The sequence below is a fragment of the Festucalex cinctus genome, chromosome 10 (assembly GCF_051991245.1).
Source record: "Festucalex cinctus isolate MCC-2025b chromosome 10, RoL_Fcin_1.0, whole genome shotgun sequence".
Lineage (NCBI taxonomy): Eukaryota > Metazoa > Chordata > Actinopteri > Syngnathiformes > Syngnathidae > Festucalex > Festucalex cinctus.
In genome coordinates, this window is record NC_135420.1 from 18,280,068 (window position 1) to 18,299,717 (window position 19,650).

Below are 19,650 nucleotides of genomic sequence, written 5' to 3' on the forward strand. Positions count from 1 at the left end.
GCTGCTATTCACAAAGTAACCCGGTATATGGAATGTCTGGGCGTCTGGGCCGTGTGCTGAAGTTTCCATTATTACTAATGTCACGGCTAAATAAATTGTTAATGTAGCAACCTGCCACTCAGCGAAAGCCCCTTGAGAATATTCAATGTCACAAACAGAGCAGACGTCACCTTGCCAGCAGATACACACCACCGCGGTCAAGGTTGTCGTCACCGTCTTAGTTTGACGCTCACTTATGGTCTGTGTCAGCCCAATGGCTATGTATTGTAGAGTACGGTTCTGTGTATATAAATAAAAAAAAGTGATGAATTATTAATTTCCATAGGGAAATTCCACATTTAATTGGCCTGTTTTCTCAGAGAGGTCAGCCGTCAGGTGCAGGAGCATTCCGTTAAATCCGGGGAAAACGCCACTCAGCTGTCCTGTATGTGACTTTGTACTGACCTCTAATGGAGACGGAGGAACCATACAGAGAGGTTATTACAGGACAGGGACTGCTCATGACGGTCAAACAAAAACCTTCAATTGTGGTTACATTATTCTTTAGCAAAGTAGAAGTTATGGAAAGAAATGGTCACGTTAATCGGATTTTTGGTTGTGACAAGGACAGGTGTCACCTCAAGTGAGTGATTGACAGACACATGACACACCAGGGTTGTAATAGTTTTGGATTTTGCGTCATATTTTTTTTTATGATTTTTGTTTTTTTATTTTTAATTCAGTTGGTTTTAAATAGTTTTTATAAGCAGGATTGTTTGGGTTTATTCTAAAGGTTTCGTTTTAATTTAGTTTTTATTAGTTTTAATTTATGGAATATTAGTCGAGTGCAAGATAAAAAGAGAAAAAAATATTTTTTATTTTTTGTTGAATGAAGTGAACAACTCTCAAATGACTATTCGACCATCGTTCTTCCAAAATAAATACATTATGATCACGAATGATATTTCCGCTTAAGTACTGTCATGTGCTGGGGTTTGGATCCCAAAACGCAGACACAAATAAGATTTTAACTATTTATTCACATCGAGAGGCATGGAACTAACTTGACTAGACGAGAGACAAAGAGAGTTGCACAGATGAACAGAAAGCAATAATCCGGCAAACCCAAACACTTCTCAGAACGCTACAGCAGACAGTGAATCGATCTGATTGGTTGTCACTAAGTAGAAGATTAAAGATTGACATCACATAGGTCCAGACATCACATAACATCACATAACGTCTTTCCAGCTGAAACCAGATGATGGTTAGATCAGTTCAAAACAGACACTTGACCTCACGGTCATGAACCCAACTTAACAGGTCATGAACTCAAACTTAACCCTGGCGTGACCCCAGACATGACAAGTTAGCCTAATTAGTTTCAGAAAATATGTACTTTCTATTTGGTATCTTTAAATAAAAAAAAAAAAAAACTTATTTTATTTCATTATTTATGTGGACTCGTCAGACCATAGCACCTTTTCCATTCTATATGCTCCTCCAATAATTATTAATTTATTGTTATTGAAATCCTATATAGATGTAGATTATAATTAGTAGGAATTGACATATAAAAGTTTTATTTAGGGTTTAAATTTTATTTAAATAGTCCACTTGTTCGTCACTTTTTTTTTTAAACTTCATATATTGCTTATTTCAAGTGTGATTTCCAGCTACAGAATATGGCCTGGTTACTTTTTTTTTTTCCGGAAGTAATGCATTTAGCCACACTTTGTTGTCCATTAACCTTAACCCTTTTAACGCAGGCTAAGTGATGCTTGAGATATTTAGCACATTTACTGGAAGATGCATTTAAATTTCAATGTGTATGTCGCAGGTCACCTGTCGCATATATGCCGATGAAAATGTTACATTGATTAAAAACAAACTTCAAAGTCGGCGGTTTATATAAACAATATAGTTTGATTGTATACTTTTCATACTTGACTGTCTGTCCTTGCTGTTGAAGTTTTTGTGAACTTTGTTTTTCCGGTGAACGTTTCATTTGAGTCAACCTCATCATTGATATTGGGGAATAAATTTTGTGGCGTCGATCATAAACGTTCACCCAATGTAATATTGTGTTCTTCTGTATGTACAATATTTCTGAATAGTCATAAAATAATTGCAAGGTTGTGATACGCTTGCTCTACAGGCAGAATACTCGTTCACGTATACAGTCAGCAGCAGCAAGGATCACACAGTGAAATCCGAGTAACCCTGACCACTGTCAAGCATCCGGTGTAGGAATTTGAGTGTCAGGGTGGTCACTTGTTAAGTAAACGGCAACGTCCTTCAACATGCCCTCTTTTATACCTGACAATCGCCCTCGCCACCATCCCATTCAGCCCCCATCCCCTAAACAAGGAGCGAGCGCCGGGTTGGCCCGAGTTTTAGCTGCCATTATCTGTCAGATGCTGTGCACCTGTGAGGCGGGCCGCATGACGGGCGGCCGCTGGTTGCTCAGCCAATCCCAGCGGCTCCCCGCTGTCAGTTAGAGCGGCAATAAAAGTCCTCTGTCTGACAGCAGCCCTGGAGGAAAGGCTAGGAGAGGCAAAGACGCAGATGTGGGGGGTGGGGGGGCCATTAGGATGAGCTGTATTGTCGGCGACTAAACCTTGCCCACCAGCCATCATGTGCTGAGGCTCACCTGCCTGCCAGATAAATGGAGATTAGAGCATAAGATTGTGAGGACAAGACCGGCCTGCCAGCAGTCCAGACCCATGTCGCAGGTCAGTCCAGGCCCATTAAAGATGGCATATGAAGTGCAAAATATGACAAGGATACTCAAGACTGTGAAACAATTGAAGTTATACATCAAACCTCAACAATTATCTCAGCCTTTTTTAGAGTGTGCTGATGAATGACAAATTCTACGACCTCTGTATGTTTGTTCATATATTGCATGACCAACTTGGACTACGCACTGTATAAATAGCAATTGTGTGAGTCCACTATCTACTTAGCAGAAAACAACAGTGCTCTGACAGCTGTGAGATCGATACAGGGCCGCAGCAGGAGCTCGAGCGGCCCTAATGAACCGAATTGACTGGCGCTGAAATATGATGAGTATTTCTTTGGTCGGTCTTTATGTTCCTTATGAAGAAGATCAATGTCTCCTGGACAGATCACTGCCTATTCGCAGCATGGCACGGCCGGCGTTGATACCCTTCTAAATAGTTAATGAAGCATTTATTTACAGCGAGGCACGCGTGTGTCATTGTGTGCCCCCCCGTTCGCTTTCCAGGCCCCTCCAGCATAGCTTGCAGATTCTGTGACACTCGGCTGTTCATTTCATGGGCTATCACCTTTTAAATTGGTGAATGCTGCCGTCACACTTGATTAGAAATTCCTGTGGATCTAATTATGAGGCATAATAAGAAGAGGAATGCCTCCAGCAAGAGTCGGAAAATGGCGTTCTCCCACAGTGTAAACAATGGTTATTGATCGAAGAATGATGGTGCCTAAGAACAAATGTAAATTTGGTTGCTATTTTTCAAATTAAAGCGTCTTTACAGAAAGTTACATGAAAGACACAACTCTTCATGCTCTGCAGTCAGGGTAGGAATTGTGTGGTATTATCACAGTGATAATCAATATGTTGTATATTGTTCTGGCCTACAATGGTTTTAGATTATCAAGAGTCTTCTAATATTGTGTAGCAATTTAGCCGTTTTTTTTTTTCTTCATAAAACTCGCCCGCACACCAAGCGACACGGCTGAAACGACTGAACTGTTGCACAGTATGTGGGATTCACCAACTAGTTCTGAGTGGCTAACTTTTGGCATCTGTTTTTACTGCTATTCAAAATTGAAATTGCTGGTGAATGGTGTTGTAACGTTGCACATTTAACAGGAAATCAAAAATGCTGTATAATGAGTGCTTTAACAACCAAATTTCCAGTTATAAGCAAGGTTCAGCCACCGTTGCTAAGCCATGCCGCTAAAGGTTAATACATTGTTGGATGCTGAACTGCATATTAACAATTTCATATGTACATATGGATGAAAAAGTGAAGTGTTGGGGAAATGCACACGTGTAGTCCATTAATGGACCCAACAGCCTCTTAACTCATTCACTCGCAGCCATTTTCACTGACGCAACCCACTTCACTCCCGGATGTTTTATTGGATTTTGACTGATTTTACAAGGCCCACAGAATATTGTGTTCTATTGCTATAAAAACATGGAACCTACCAAAAGAAAGATTAGAGTCACTTCTTTCATCAGGGAAAAAAAAAGTATATTTGTATCTGTTTCCGTTTTGCAGCAATTAGCATTAGAATATAGCTGTGAATCATTATTCACAAACCTGTGGAAAACACTGGGGAAAAGAGCTTGTTGCAACATGGCCCTAGTTGATATCATACTCTGCTGCCACCTGCTGGCTTTTTTTTTTTTTTTTTTTTAATAATAGCTACAATTGCTTTAAGCTACCTCTTCAGGTCAGAAGCTGCATTAAAGCCTTCTGTATGCTCTAGCATAAAAACAAAAACAAACAAACACATAAATACGTCTTTGGGACCATGGCAACATTGAAACTAGAACATGTTTATACATTTTTGGGAGCAAATGAATTAATTATCCGCACTCTTTATTTCCTCTTTTGATATTAAATATATCTACAACAGCAAACCATGTGCCATGTTGTTTGTGGCACAGTTTAAAATAAAAACATTACAAATGGTCTTTTGTTTACATTTTGTGCATACTCTTTTTGTGGGTTATTGACAGAACTCGTATTATGAGTCTTGAAAGATCATCAAACTGCTGCAAAATCACTGGCAATATGTGAAACTGCTTTGAAAATGGCTGGCAGTGATTGAGTTAATTGCTTCAACACCCCCACCCCGCACTGTACTGTATATGGCATGATCATGTGATGCAGTTGCTTGCGTTTGTTTGCTCGGGTCATAGCGCGACACTGCCAATCGTCATCACACACACCTGGGCCAGCATCTGTCCATCCTGCAGAGCCGCAGATTGGCACAGGTGCTGCGTCTAGATTGGTTGTCTGCGTGCTGTTCAATCCATTTACGCACCCCCGAGCGCTTGCCACTTTTTTTTCCACCCAAATTTTCACGACCTCTATTTGTTCCCATCGACTTCTCGCGCACACAACCGCTCAGTAGCATTCAGGAGTCGTTTATTTAATCCCGGCATCCATCTGTCCGCGCGTCGGTCCGTTGGAACTCTTTGTGATTCCAAGAGCGGCGCGGCAACGATGACGTGTGTTGCCGCAGTCTAATTCCATCATCAGCATCATTACTGCTATTATCCCGTGTCTCCCTTTAATGCAGGCTAATGGATGACCAATTAAGATAGATGAGCCTGGCAGTGTGGAGTTAATAGCCAGGACATGATGTCTGGCTTCTACCCTGACTCCCACAGTCTTTTTATGGCTCAACTGGCCCTATTGATTATAGCCCAAAAATATTATTGTTGTCCCGTGCTAATATTATGCAGTTACTTTTTCATGATCATGAGACTCACTGGATCGTCAGATGATTAGCATGAAGTCTTTAGGGTGAAGTTAGAGCATTTTCAATTTCCCAAAGGCAATAATGTGCCTTGCTGCTGTAAATGCCATTCAAATAGTCTTTTATAGCGACCCAAAGTATTCAATGTATTACCACTTCATTAATGTGGAAGCTGCATAGTAGTTCAAGCTTTTCTCCAACTTTTAAAGCCTTCCCCACAAATTAAATGAACTCTAAATATTTAGAACAGCAGATGTCGTGTGCTTTTAATTGCCAATAAGTTTAATTATAATCCACTTTGGATGTGCCACAACATTGAGGGAGAAAAATGGCATTATAGCCTAAATACTTGCTTATTGAGGACAGATTTTCTGTGTTCACATTTAAAAAAAAAAGTGCAATTAAACTGTGGGTAAAAGTCATATTTTAGTTTTTTTATTATTTTTATTTAACCTCCAGTGTTTTGTGCTCATTTGTATTTTGTTTCCAAATTTACATTTAAGGACTTATCACTGTTTTCTTTTGCTTTGGTAAAACTGGAAGATTGTTTTATAAGCAGTGGATGGATGTTTTTACATTGAAAAAGTAACTTAGTTACTTTACTGATAACTTTCTTTAAAAAGTAACTTGGTTAAACTACAAGTTACTTTACTAGTTACATTTACTAAATACCAGACACCCAACTTAAAAAAATACACTCTGTATTGCTACTTAATTGCAAATGTATTTTAACAGTGACAGAAAAAAGGTTATTCTTTATTAAAAAAGACGGCAATCTTTTTGACTTATTATTATTTTTAATTTAAAAATGAGTATTTTCAGGATTTAATTTAACATAAATTTGCTACTTGCTTTTAATAAAAAAGTAAAATGACTGTCTTTCTCGACTTCACTTAAAAAATAAATGCTTTAATTTTTAAAATAGGCAGTCTTTTTTTTGACTTGGCATATTTGTCTATTAATCATGTAATGACGAAACATTTATAATGTACATTGTTTATAGATATAACGATTACATTTGGGGACCTCCTGCAGTCACACAATCTGGTGTGACTTTGAAAAAACTGCCATTTTGATTCTTTTGTTGTTTTTTGACATGTTATTGACGCTATGTCTAATGCTGCCGACTGAACAGAGTGTACAGCAAAGCTTAATATATATATTTTTCTTTTTAGCTGAAACAAACAAACTAACTAATGACTGTACACGCATCTTGAAAAAACGAATCGCTCTCCATCCTCTTTCTGTTTATGGACACTGGTATCTCACTAAAAAAATGCACAGAAAACGATGATGTCACTCAGACATCAATGTTAATTTAAATACTCTCACAATCTATTTCACTATGTCCACAATGAGTTTACCTTTCTTAAGTTTTCTATAATAGCTATAGCTGTTTGTTTGGTGATTTTAGTGAGTACATTAGTGTTATGAATCATGTCCTCCTGTATTTTATTATTCATTGACCTGGCCATTAGTTTTCAGTCAAATGTGTGCGTGAGAGAGCCGCTGTGGCTGTCATAACTGTCAAAAATATAATTATAAACAGACATATCAAACATATTAGTATTTACAAAAATCAGAACATTTCTCACTCCTTTCTCAAGTGGGCCGATCTTGCAAGGTCGTTGGAAAAGCCATCATCTGGGTGATACTGCCCTCTCATGCATTTTCCGTGCAATGCATGTGTCAGATCATATACATCAGGGTTTTAATGGGGTGAAAAAAAATAATAATAATACTCATGTAATAGAGGGCTCAAAATGTCTTGTACTTGATCTGATACGTTCGGTGTTACACAAATTAATACAGGGTGAACTCTTGCCAATTCTTGCTCACTACTGCAACCCACAGGTAGCCAACTGCAACTACTTCATATGGTGTAAAATGCCATTTTCTCTGAAATGATGTTGCTTGTATGTAGAAGTATATGCATGCTGCTCAGTAACTCTCAGGGGGATTGAAGAGTAACTTTAGTCTGAATATTTGTGTAGAATGAGTAATGCATTAGCTTTGTAGTTACTTGGGAAAAAAATATTTTATAGTAATGCACTACTTTAATGCATTACTGACAGCACTATTTAATAGTGAAGTTCATGAATTTGGCTGTTTTACCCTTTAATTTCTCAGGGAGCAATGCATGAATCTAAATGACAATATCCAGATGTGAGACGCGAAATAATTGTTTGGCCTTGGCAAAGGTCTGCACTTGACTGTCTGCCATTCTTTTGCTTTTTTAGTTAATGTACCACTTGAAAAACGACCTTATTTCGGTTTAATTAACATGAAATGTTTGAGCTACACTTGAGCAATAAAATGATGCTAAAGCTCTCAAGCTGTAAATGTCTTTTGACGTTTAAGTACATAATGAACATGCGTCAATTACATTTTTTTTTTTTTTTTTTTTTTTTTGCCCATGTGGTATTTGCCTTCCATGTGACAGTCAGACAGAAAGGCTGCCATCCTTCAAACAAAGTTTTTTTTTTTTTTTTTTTATTGTCTCCAGGAAGTTGTCCATTATCTTTGCAGCACCCAAATGGACCCTGAAATGTATTTATATTGTAGAAAGTGCTTTAGAATTGTGTTAAACCTCCCCAGGCAGTAGAAACAATATGATGTGGGCCATTTAAAAGAAATGCCCTTCGCCTCTTCGCCTGCTTGAAAGACACAGCAGCCTTGTGTTGACAAGTCCAGCAGCCTCGAGGACAGTACGCAACACAAGTTTAGATTAACAGTAATCCTTTGTTCTATTTGTTAACAGCCTGCCCAAATCTCTTTGTTTATCGCTCGTTTTCCTATAATAGCCTGTGAACTTCTGATCAAGTAGCAGTCTGAGCGGCTGATCTATCGGCTATGCACGCGGTCACAGAGAAATGAAAATGTCACACATTGAAACACTGTTGAGCGTTCAACTCCGAGATTCCCACACGAATTTCAACTCGGCAGAAACGCTGAGAGCAAAACAAGTTGTGAGAGCCACTGTTGCTTTCCTTTCTTCTTTTGAGGACGTCCTCATCCATCTCACGCTAGTCAGACAGCACAATGAGCAAACACCATGGGCGCGTTTAAAATCTAGCCTCAACTAAATGCCTTGAAACTCGCAAATAACATCGGAGAAGACACTGAGGCTCCATAAAATTTCTGCATCAATTCATTTTCAATTAAAGCAGCCGAAGCGGAACAAAACTGTTTGTGCCGGTTAGCCACTCTGCTACTCCTCAATTGAGTTACAACGGAGAAGTCTATGTCCTCTTGCATGATACTGTCATGTCCTCCGGCCTTTCCGCTTTGGAACAAATAAGAGAGCAACCGGGAAACACGTGATGTAGGTCAATCAAATCTGATCAGACGTGTAATAATGTTGTCATTGATACTTCTTGAAAATTTGACACAAGACTGCAGAGAAGTAATAATTGTCTGTAGTATACAGTGGAACTTTAAAGGTCAAAAAGTTGGATTTCAAAATGCTTTTCCCCATAGAAAATATTGGAAATGGATATCAAACTGTCACGGTTATAAAACTTTTATTAGAAAGTTTTGTTGGGCGTATAGTTTAGAGCAGAGCTCACCAGGCCTGTTCTACAAATAGCTCACCAGTGATTGGACATGGACATAATAGAAATATTGTTTAAAGTGATGATTTGAAAATGTAAGCACTGGAAGAGGTTTAAAGAAATAAAGTGGTGAACACAGATACTTATATGTTTTCTAATTGTTGTGAGCATCATGGCCATGATCAGTGTATTCACATAAATGAATATTCATAAGAACTTATAATTCAAACATTAAAGATAATTTGAGCAAATTTGTTATTTCAGGAGTGTGTTTGTTTTAGTAAATCAAGAAGTAGGGTGTGTAAGCCAAACTACAGGGGTACCTTGAGATAAGAGTGACTTGACATTCAAGATATGAGCTGTCATTCAGCAGTTTTTATTATTTTATTAATTATTACTTTGACCTGCGGACTTTTTTTTTTTTTTTTTTTAAATTAGAAGTTACAGGTGGCTGTGAACTAAACTGACTTCACAACAAGCAGCAGTTAGCAGTGAGCTATTTATTGTCACTCCCAATTTACTGTCAAATGAAACGGAAAGGGAATTATTTGTTGCGTATTTAAAACAACCCCATAACTTTGCCTTCGGAAATTCCACTTGGCTTAATGCCAGTTAGAAAACACCTGCACAGGTTAACGAATGGTATTGGTGTCGCAGTGTTATACCGAATGAGGTCTTTTTTTTTTCTTTTTCTTTTTTTTTTTCTTTTTTTTTTTTTTCTTTTTTTTTTTTATGTTACAGAAATAAATACAAAAAGAAATCAACTAATGTACAGTGACTTTAACTGCTTAAAGCAGTAAAACGCTGTACTTCACCTTTGAAAATGGGTAATAATGCATATGGTGGCTAGGCAGTCAGTGGCTAGCTAGCGGCTAACTTGTCATGTCATCTCAGGGTGACATGATACGGAAATATTTTGTAATACTGGACCTTGCAATGGGACACACTGTTGTCTTTCTGCTTTGAATTAAAAAAAAAAAAGAAGCCGTATTTACATGACTTCCTGTTTATATCCTTCTTCAACTATTAATTCCTTGTTGACTGAATAATAAGTATTGGAAAAAAAAAAAAAAGACAAATCAAGAGTTCATGTGGATGTTTGCTGAACTGAGCTTAGCGTGGTAGATTTTGCTGTAACACTCTATTATACTATTCTTTTAAATATCAGCATACAACATATAATCACATCTTGTACCAACCAGCTTGTTGTTAAGCAAGTTAATTTGATAAGACATTTTATTTTATTTTTGGTCTCTCTTTTTTTTTTTTTTAAATCTTTATCTCACTTCGTGACTGAGATATAAATTTTGGTTCAAAAACGCAACACATTAGGAGTCAGGAGCAAGGGAGCACAATAACTCATTTGGGGGGTTTGCACCGGAATGCCCCCCCCCCAGAACGCTGACACTGGTCACACCTAATGGGGTATATGCCACGGAAGAGCGGGACATGATTTTGCACATCAGATTGTTTCCGGTCCGGGTTGCGAACGCGCAACTGAGGGGCACAAAGTCGGAAGCACAAGTATTTTTGACGCAGCCCACACGTCACAAACCAAACCGGAAACAAACTGATGTGCAAAAACGTTCCCGCCGCTTCCGTGGCATATACCCCATAGGACAATTTAAAGTGTGCAATTAATCTAATGCCATACATGCATGTTTTTTGTTTGTTTTTTTGTTTTGTTTTTTGTTTGTTTTTTAAGTGGTCAGAGAAAACCCACAAAAGCACAGGAAGAACATGCAACTCGACAAAGGTGGGCTGGTGCCAGGATTCAGTTGCCTGACCTCTGACCTGTTAGACAGATGTGCAAACCACGAGCTCACGCATTGTGCTGCCCTGCATTGTTATCAATATTTGAAAGAAAACGTGATAGGCTGAAGACAAACACATTTGGGGGGGATACGTGAGATTTTATTTTTTTTTTTTCCATGACATTTATTTATTTTTTGTCGGAAAAAATGCATTGTCTGTTAGTTATGCCTTGATGATGTTCCCTGCTGATGTGGACCAGACAAAAGCAAAGGAGCGCCGATATGATCCACAACATGTATAATTTTTATACTATGTGAAGTGGGGGTGAAAGCAAGTCAACCGCATCAAAAGTGCACGAGCGAGGAAAAGAAAATAATGTATGCTTTTGTTCGATTCTTTGAAGACGACATGTGTTGCGCGTTGCCAGTTTCCAGCATCCAAAATTTCAGCCCGGAGCACGGAGCCGATTTCGATCATCGGAAGGTGTATGTGGTTCGCAGGACTGAAGAGAATGGCAGCGCAGGCCAGCCGTGCGAAGCTCACATCCTTGCCCTTGCAGGTAAGTTGCTCATTTTTCGCTCTCCGTTCCGTGACAGCTTTTTGTCTTAAATGCCAATTTCCCCACAGGGGGTCGACGTGTGTCGGAACACGGATATATACGTGTCAAGTTATTTAGTCTGACCTGTCATAAAGAGCTCATCAGCTGAGCTCCGATAGCTGCAGTAACGTCCCGGCTAGCTTGACATACTAGTGAGATACGCAAAGACAACTTTACTACGAGTGTTATGTGATGTTTCACACTTATAGACAGATTACGGTTGTTTTGACGTTCGGCGCGTAACGTTAGCCAGCAGCGTCGTTTGTTTACAACATGGAGCTAACGCTTGTTAGCTCGTTTGTGTGTAGTTAGCATGCTACAGTTAGCCGTCTGCACACGTAGAGCTGTCAGGACATGTAACACAACAAGGGGTAAAAGACGGTTGACGTTTCACGCTTTTTTTTTTTTTTTTTTTTTTATAAAGCCGAGATGCTATGCCCGACGACTTTGTGGCGTTAAAAGCAGTGTTATCACGGTTTGGCTTTTAAAATGTATTTATGTGTCATAAAGAAGATGCGCCGCTGCGGTGTCTGTCCAGACAGCCCCGCAGACATACTTGTCAGTAACGTGACAGCGCATTTGATTTTACGTGTTACTCGTCTGACTCACTAACTCACTGACTGGCCGTTTTGTTTTACATACGACATCTCTAATCCCTGATTGTGAGCTGTCTGGGCTGTGACATCCATCCAGCTAACGCCTTCTCCGCGTCCATTGAAGTGAAAACCTTCACTTTGCTTGTACCTCTGGAAATATATATATATTTTTCCACCAGGTATAAGTGAATGAACTCTGACAGAGAGATGACGCACAGTTGGATGAGAATGGAACTGAAGGGATAGAAACTTGATGAGTTTGTGTCTTAAATTTTTTTGCAGATGCTGTAGAGGAGTTTGGAGACTTTATAATGCAAAAGAAAATGAAAATTCCCAAGATGTCCATCAGGAATTCAGGAAATTCAATTGAGAACAGTTTTGGAGGAGAGAGGATGCCACTAAGGCATAAAAAGGTAGGTGATGTTTTGAGTACACACCATGTTGCATGAAGGGGAAAATGAGTAGGCAAATAACTTTCTAACAATATTTGGCCCAAATAAGACTGGGGTGTGAAGGGGTCCATGCACCAAACCAGTAGAAGTTTGTCCATGCTTTTATCACTGTAATGTAGTCTACTGGATTTCTTCAAAAGAGCATCAAACGGCTTCAGTTCAGTTTCTGATGAGAACAAAGAGATCTGAACATATTACACCAGTCCTAAAGGCTTCAAACTGGCTCCCAGTCAGCTGTAGAATAGATTTCAACATTCTGCTGCTGGTCTGTAAAGTACTGATTGGTTTAGGTCGGAATATATTTAAGGAGTGCTAATGCTAATTGAATATAAACCCAGACTTCTGAGGTCTGCAGACTCAGTCAACAAGTGGAGCACAGAGTTCAAAGCAAACATGGTGAAGCGGCATTTCACTGTTGTAGACAAATGAACTGGTAAAGGCTTTTAAAGCTAGGTTTTACAGTTGTTGTTTTTTCACCACATACCTAAGATTAAGGTCGTTTAAAACATTTCTATTTTCTATTATTAATTTTTCCAAAATCTTGTATTTGTACATAACGTTCTTTTAGTAATTTTAGTAAGCTACTTTTCTTAACTTAACTTTTTAAATGCCTTTAAATCCTTTTGGATTTTTTTTTTAAATGTTTTAGGTGAAGCACAATGAGTTGCCTTTTATATGAAATGTGCTGTATAAATAAAGCTTTCATGCCTTGCTAAATAGGAAACAAAATAGTGATGAAAGCTGCCATTGTGATGCAATGCTTTTCTACGCCATGTTAAAACCACATTTAAAAACTACCACTTTGAAAGTAAGTGTTTTAATGTCTTCATACGGCTATTTTGAAGTGTTTGGAGCTCAATGAATTTTGTAGATCCTTCTTGAATGTGATTTGAGTGGTTTTACTATTTGTAGAATAGAAAACTGTAAAGAGGGGATTGATGTGACATATTTGTATATGGTGGGTGTATATGTGTATTGGGCTCCCACCCAAAATCCCTCACACTATTTTTACCATATGGTGGATTAACACAAATTCCAGCACTCTGGACAGATGCCCTTTCACGGACAAATCCTCTGAGCGGCTCATCAGGAACTCTGTGACTCCTCGTTAGTTGTTCGTGAGATTGCTCCAGTCATCAAAAAACATATGCACATGGTGCGCATTTTTTCCCCCTCCCCTGTCAGTGGTCGTTTAAGTTTCAGTCCTTTGAGGGCCATAATTGATGAATGTTTATTATTGTGTATTATGAGCATCTGTCGGTTAAATGTTTTAGGGAATTTTGCTGTATTTCCGGAGGGATTGTATTGTTTCTAGAATTGCATGGTCGTCGGATTAAGTATTCTTGTAGGTTTTTCTCAACCTTTTTTGAGCCACGGCACACTTTTTTTCATTGAAAAAATCTCGAGGCACACCACCCACAGAAAATGTTTGGGGAAAAAAAAAATTAAAATCCGGACTGCACTATGCCGTTTAATTTTTTAACGTTAATCTATTGTATATCATTGAACAACAAGTTCACATAACTTGGAAAATTGCAAATAATTTCTTAAAATCAAAAGTGCAAATACTCTTACAGGTACATTATGCACATTCTAATCAAAGTATATAAAATAAATTGCAAATGCTAAGAAATATGCAGTGTGTAATTCTATCATGGCCAATATTGTTGTACTACTCAATTTCCTCCTCAAAATCATCAGCTTCCACTTGATCTCCCTGAAAATCATACTTTTGTATTTTCAATTAAGAGAGTATTGTAATATAACTTCAGTTTATAATTCTACACATTTAATTAAAGACATGTTTAATGATTGATTTACATCAGAAAGTGCCCAACTCTAAGCTTAACATGCATCATTCACAATTTCACATAAAAATGTTGCATAACTGTGCACCGTTTCTCACCTTAACTCATTCGGTGCTCCCGACAGACCTCGATTTGCCAAGACTGCATATTTCTTTCAAACACGTTTTACGTGTTTAGCACTCGTGAAGCGCTTGTCGAAGGACGACTTATAGTTTTCCACCGCTTTCGTGCAGAAAGTCCGAAGATTGGTTTGCACATTTATTTAATTTGACATGATTCCATCCATTCATTTTCCAAAGCGTTTATCCTCACGAGGGTCCCAGCTTTTAGATGGTAAATGCTTCGCATTGTCTCTGTGGTCAATGTCAACACATTGACTAGCATAGATATCAATGATCGCTAGCCTCTAAAACAGGAAGTGATGTGTACCTTTGTTCTTCGTGAGTTCAGCTTCGAGTGAGGGTTTTTGTCATACTTCCCGCGAAGACATTTCGGTCGAAATATCCCAAAACTGAAGTGAAAGGTGGATTTTAAAAATATATTTGTTGCGGTGTTTGGACAAAGTTGCATGTACATTGAACCCCTGCTTTTATTATTTTAGAAGTCTTATGTACCGATACATTTTAGTATGAGATGAAATCAGTTTTTGTTGCATGTGTTCCTACTGAATTTGCTGACATCCTTGAAATTGTTTTGGACCTGAATACAAACAACATATTCAAATCAATGACTGTGCAGACCTCTAACTTGTCAAATATTCTCCTCTAAAGGCCCTATCGCAGGACCATGGCCGCCCCATTTCAAACTCCTCCAAAAGTTTGGCAGCAGTGGTAGCTCGCCTGGAGAGAAATGCAGCCAACTCCTGTATGGAAGGCGAAGAGGACCTTGATGAGGATCGACTAGCTGAGGAGGGAGAGGATGCTGACGATGAAGATGAAGATATGGAAGCAGAACAGCAGCAGCAGGAACATCATCATCATCATCCTCATCACCAGCAGCAGCAGCAGCAACATCTTGAGGTGGACACGGATGTGGCTGCGGCGGTGGTTCCTCGCGTCCTATACGACGAGCTGGTGGTCAGCTACAGGCAACAGGAGGAGGAGATGAGGAGGCTGCAGCAGGAGTTGGAGAGAACACGTCGGCAGCTGGTACAGCAGACCAAGAAACTAAAGGAATATGGCAGCCTGCTAACTGAAGTCAAAGAACTCAGGGACTTCAATCGACGGCTGCAGGACGTGCTTCTCATGCGGCTGGGCAGTGGTAAGCCAAAACATATTTGCACCTGTACTTTGAGTTCTATGTGTTTCGGTCAGAGTCAAATTAGGTGCTTTTGATCATGACTACCTAAAGTGGATATGTATAAAAACTCTACACACCCTTGTTCAAATACTTTCAAATGATCAAAAGGTTTTTGTGATATTAAAGAGGGAGACTTCAAAACTTTCCCACTGTTAATGTGACCAATAACCTGCACAACTCAATTGAAATAAAATTTATATATATTTGAGAGGGGAAGTAAGAATTAATAACTGAGGTAATATGGTCTGCTCACCATTCATAACTGGAGACAAACACTGGTCTCACCCTCATGTTAAGTCAGAGGCAGCATACATCTGCCACCATTTAACTCATTCACTGCCTTTGACAAGTATACTTGTCAATTGTATTTTTTAGAGCGGTGCTAAATGGGGGCGAATCTGAGCATGCTCCACTGTAAATATCAAACTTGGAAACAACTTTACTGATGCCCAACCACCGGTAGATGACATCATTGCCCCATTTTATAGGAAATAAACACAGTTTCAGAGTCCATGGGAGAAATGGCTGTATTTTGGCAAACCTACATTTTTCTGCTGTCAATTATAAAAGAACGGGACGGGACAAAAAGTAGGGAGTCTATTCTGTTATTTGGTAGATTTGGTTTATATATAATTATTGAATGTAATATTACGTGAGTATTGGAAATGTAAAAATTTTCTATAATGACTGGCAGTGAATGAGTTAAAATGCCCCACATCAATCCAAAATAACTTCAATATTCTAGTTGGCTTTCCCTGACAGTTTTAGCTTTCTTGCAGCAGCCTGAGGGTTTTGTGCTTAACACTGACCACCTTAAAAAGGCCCCAAAATATGATGCTGTCATCGCCATACTTCACTGTAGGTATGGTGTCCTTTTGATGAATTAGCAGTTGACACCAAATTTACCTTTTGGGTCAACCTCGGTTTCATCGGACCATAACACATTTTTCCATGTGTGATATTTCAAGTGTGTGTATTTTTTTTAATTCTTTTTCCTTGCCACTCTACCTGACGTATGACGATGAGAGCTTTTTCTCACATGTACTAAACAGCAAGTACTTGTTGCCAGAAACTCCTGCAGCTTGTTCATTCTTGCTGTATGCCTCTTGGCAGCCACGCTGACCAGTCTTTTCATCGCTTTTGGAAGGACGTCCACTTCTTGGTAAATGTCACTATTGTGCCATATTTTCTTCACTGTGTTCCATGGTACAGTATACATGCTAAGTATACTTAATGCCTTGGAAGCTGGTGTCCTTCTCTTGGCTGATAGCTTTGAACAGTCAAATCCCTCTGATGCTGTGGAAGCTGTTTGCAGACTATGATTTATGCAATAAGATGTGACTACAAAAAAAAATGTCAGAAAAAGCGTTTGTACTTTCCCTCTCTATTTTCCCGACTCCATTTGACATGGGCCGCAATTGAACAAGGGTGTGTAAACATTTTGTCCGTTGTATTTGTAGTGAAGTCTTGGAGGTTGAACACAATTCGTTCTGTTCTGGTGGTTAGAATTTAAAATAAAATGTTCACTATTTGGAAATAATTGAAATAGAAATAATCTGGTCGAGGGTCAAATTGTCACCCCTATGCCTTTCAACCTTAGACAATGTTTGAAGTTGCATTTTAACATTCTAAATGATAAAAAGTCTAATAATGCAATTCATTGCTGTGTATGGTAGCACAGTACAACTAAAATAAACTTACTTCGTTGTCCAGAGCTTCCATCCACCCATTTATCCTCTACAGCACACGTCTTAATCTCACTGCCAAATTTCTATCTTCAGAACATTATTGGCAAAAATAGAAATTATTCCATTCAGAGGCATTAAACTTCATCAGAGATTCCACTGCAGTGTTGATTCATACGTATTGTCTTGATCTTGTCACACTACGTTGTGAAAATGAATACAGAAAGTAATCAAAGTCAAAACACCTTGTGCACTGTGTAGTAAACAAAAGTGTGGCTTCACTTCACTCCCGTAAATAAGAGTGCACATTTTTTAATGTTCTTCTCATATATTTGACAGTGACAAATTTTAATAATAAGCAACGGCTGTATTTAGTTGGTCTACTTCGCACAATAATTTTAAAGACGTTTAAACCTCACAGTTATTTCAACAATGGGATTATAATTCAGCAAATGGTTATGAATAGGTCCAGGACAGCCATAAATTTAGTCCTGGAATTTGTGTGGGCGAGGGTTTGCAAGTTCATTTCCCAACAATGTATATACAGAAAGCACTTCTGCCAGAAGTCTGTCAGTGTAACTTCGGACCAAGAAGCCTGGTCACTGGCTAGACTATCTAATGGACAGGCAAGAGATTAGAGCACCCCGGGGTGTCTTTGTACACAGGATGGAGTGCGCTGCCTGATATTAAAACTCATCAGTTACGTTAGAGCTTAACATGGCCGGCCACCAAGCCAGCTTAACCAGTGGGCTAAAATAACCTCCTGTCCCCAGGCACAGGCAAGTCTAGGATGAGCCAGACGAACATTTGGGCACTCGTCCAGTACTTCAAATCTCAAACCTCATGTCAGCATGCTAGTAGATACGACAGCACTACATTGTCTTATGCAACTGGTTACTTTACAGCTTCCCAGTAATAGTGTCTCATGTTCAACTCCTTCTTTTCCTCTGTAGAGCCTATGCACGACAATGGCACTCAGACAATCAAGGCTGAGGTGGTCGAACCCATTGTTGAAACCCAGGAAACATTCAGAGAAGAAGCCAACACCAGTTCCAGCTACTCACCATCTCCGAGAACAGTCTACACATGCAACGATGGCAAGGTCAGCCTCCTACTTTGATCCAGCATACATGTTGTTAATACCTCTTTTCGTTTACTTTTAAAATATATGAATGGACTGACAAAATTATTAGGATAGGTATTTTTTTATTTTTTTTATTAGTGTGTTTATTTCTTGACATCTCAATATTGACTGAAATACTATATTCCTCTTATTTTTGACATTTACCATTTTTAGGTCTTTTAGGGCTACACATTGGTGAAAATTTGACATATTTGCTACTTTCATCTTACGATGCAGCTTTATTAACTAAGAAAACCATAGAGTTAATAAATATTCAGCAATGATAAGCTACATATCATCATTGCTGGGCGTCACTGCTTTTCAGGAAGTTTAAAAAAAAAAAAAACACACAATCATGCTTGAGTTACGAGTTCAAGTTTTTGTTAAACCTTATATTGTTTTCATATATTGTTGTGCATCAACACATCACCTTACAGTCATGTTTAATTCTTAAATTAAACTGTATACAAAAAAAATAGCTGCTTTGATGAAAATGGTTTAATATGGCACCAGCCAACCACGCAAAAAAAAAACTTTTAATACTTGCCAAAAGCAAAAGACTGGTTAACCATAAGCTGACTCAGCAGTTTATTAGAAGGAAATTAATTTTCACTTCACAGCACTTTACCTTTTGTGGCTGGCACGGTTCCTTCTCCACCAATGCATTACACAATGAATCAGTTTTTAACAAAACAGGCTTACTCAAAAGCAATGAAACCTAACTGATGTGCTAGATATGCTCGGTGAGCTGGATTTAAAAAAAAAAAAAAAAAAAAGTGTGGCCTACAGGCCGTACTTTGCCCACACTTAGAATATACTCTGTTTTCGCATATGTTGGCTGTTTTCTTGATGGTACGCAAGTACCTTTACTGTGCAGGAAACACTATTTCCTTGCAACAAGCATGAACTTGAGCTCACCTGAGATCAGTTCTTTTCTCTGCCCAGCTCTGGCAGGTAAACAAGGTTGCGAAGATTATTATTGTTCCTGGAGGCCCGGCCAGCATCATCAGTGTTTATTAGCCAGTTAGGGTTGCCTATAATGCAACCAGCAATCTGCTGACAGGGCTGCAATTGGTACTACAAGCTCTGGGGCCTGCAGCCACCTCAGGCGTGAAGAACTCTCTCTCAAATGAGAACCCTCTTTCCATCAGGGGACCCCGTATTAATTATTCGCACGAGAGAAATTCACAGTGACTGACAGGTCAGTTCCAGCGAGAGGGTTCGGACTGGTGTGAAGGAAGGAGGGAGAGGAAAATAAACGCAAGGGACAAAAAGTGAGGATGAAAACAATCTTTCCTAACTTGAAGGCAGAGGAAC

At 38.9% G+C, this 19,650-nt stretch overlaps 1 protein-coding gene across 7 annotated transcripts in view; it reads left to right on the forward strand.

The window, feature by feature from the left end:
* LOC144026839 (cytosolic carboxypeptidase 6-like) overlaps positions 1-19,650 on the forward strand; it is a 313,459-nt gene that overhangs the window by 226,432 nt on the left and 67,377 nt on the right. For 5 of the 7 annotated variants that reach the window (XM_077533870.1, XM_077533871.1, XM_077533872.1 and 2 more), the window contains 4 exons: positions 11,200-11,331; positions 12,249-12,379; positions 14,997-15,486; positions 18,164-18,312. The exons of 1 other annotated variant lie outside the window; for it this stretch is intronic. In XM_077533870.1, the coding sequence (XP_077389996.1) occupies positions 11,200-11,331; positions 12,249-12,379; positions 14,997-15,486; positions 18,164-18,312 (902 nt within the window). One more of the 7 variants, XM_077533875.1, reaches the window with a different exon arrangement.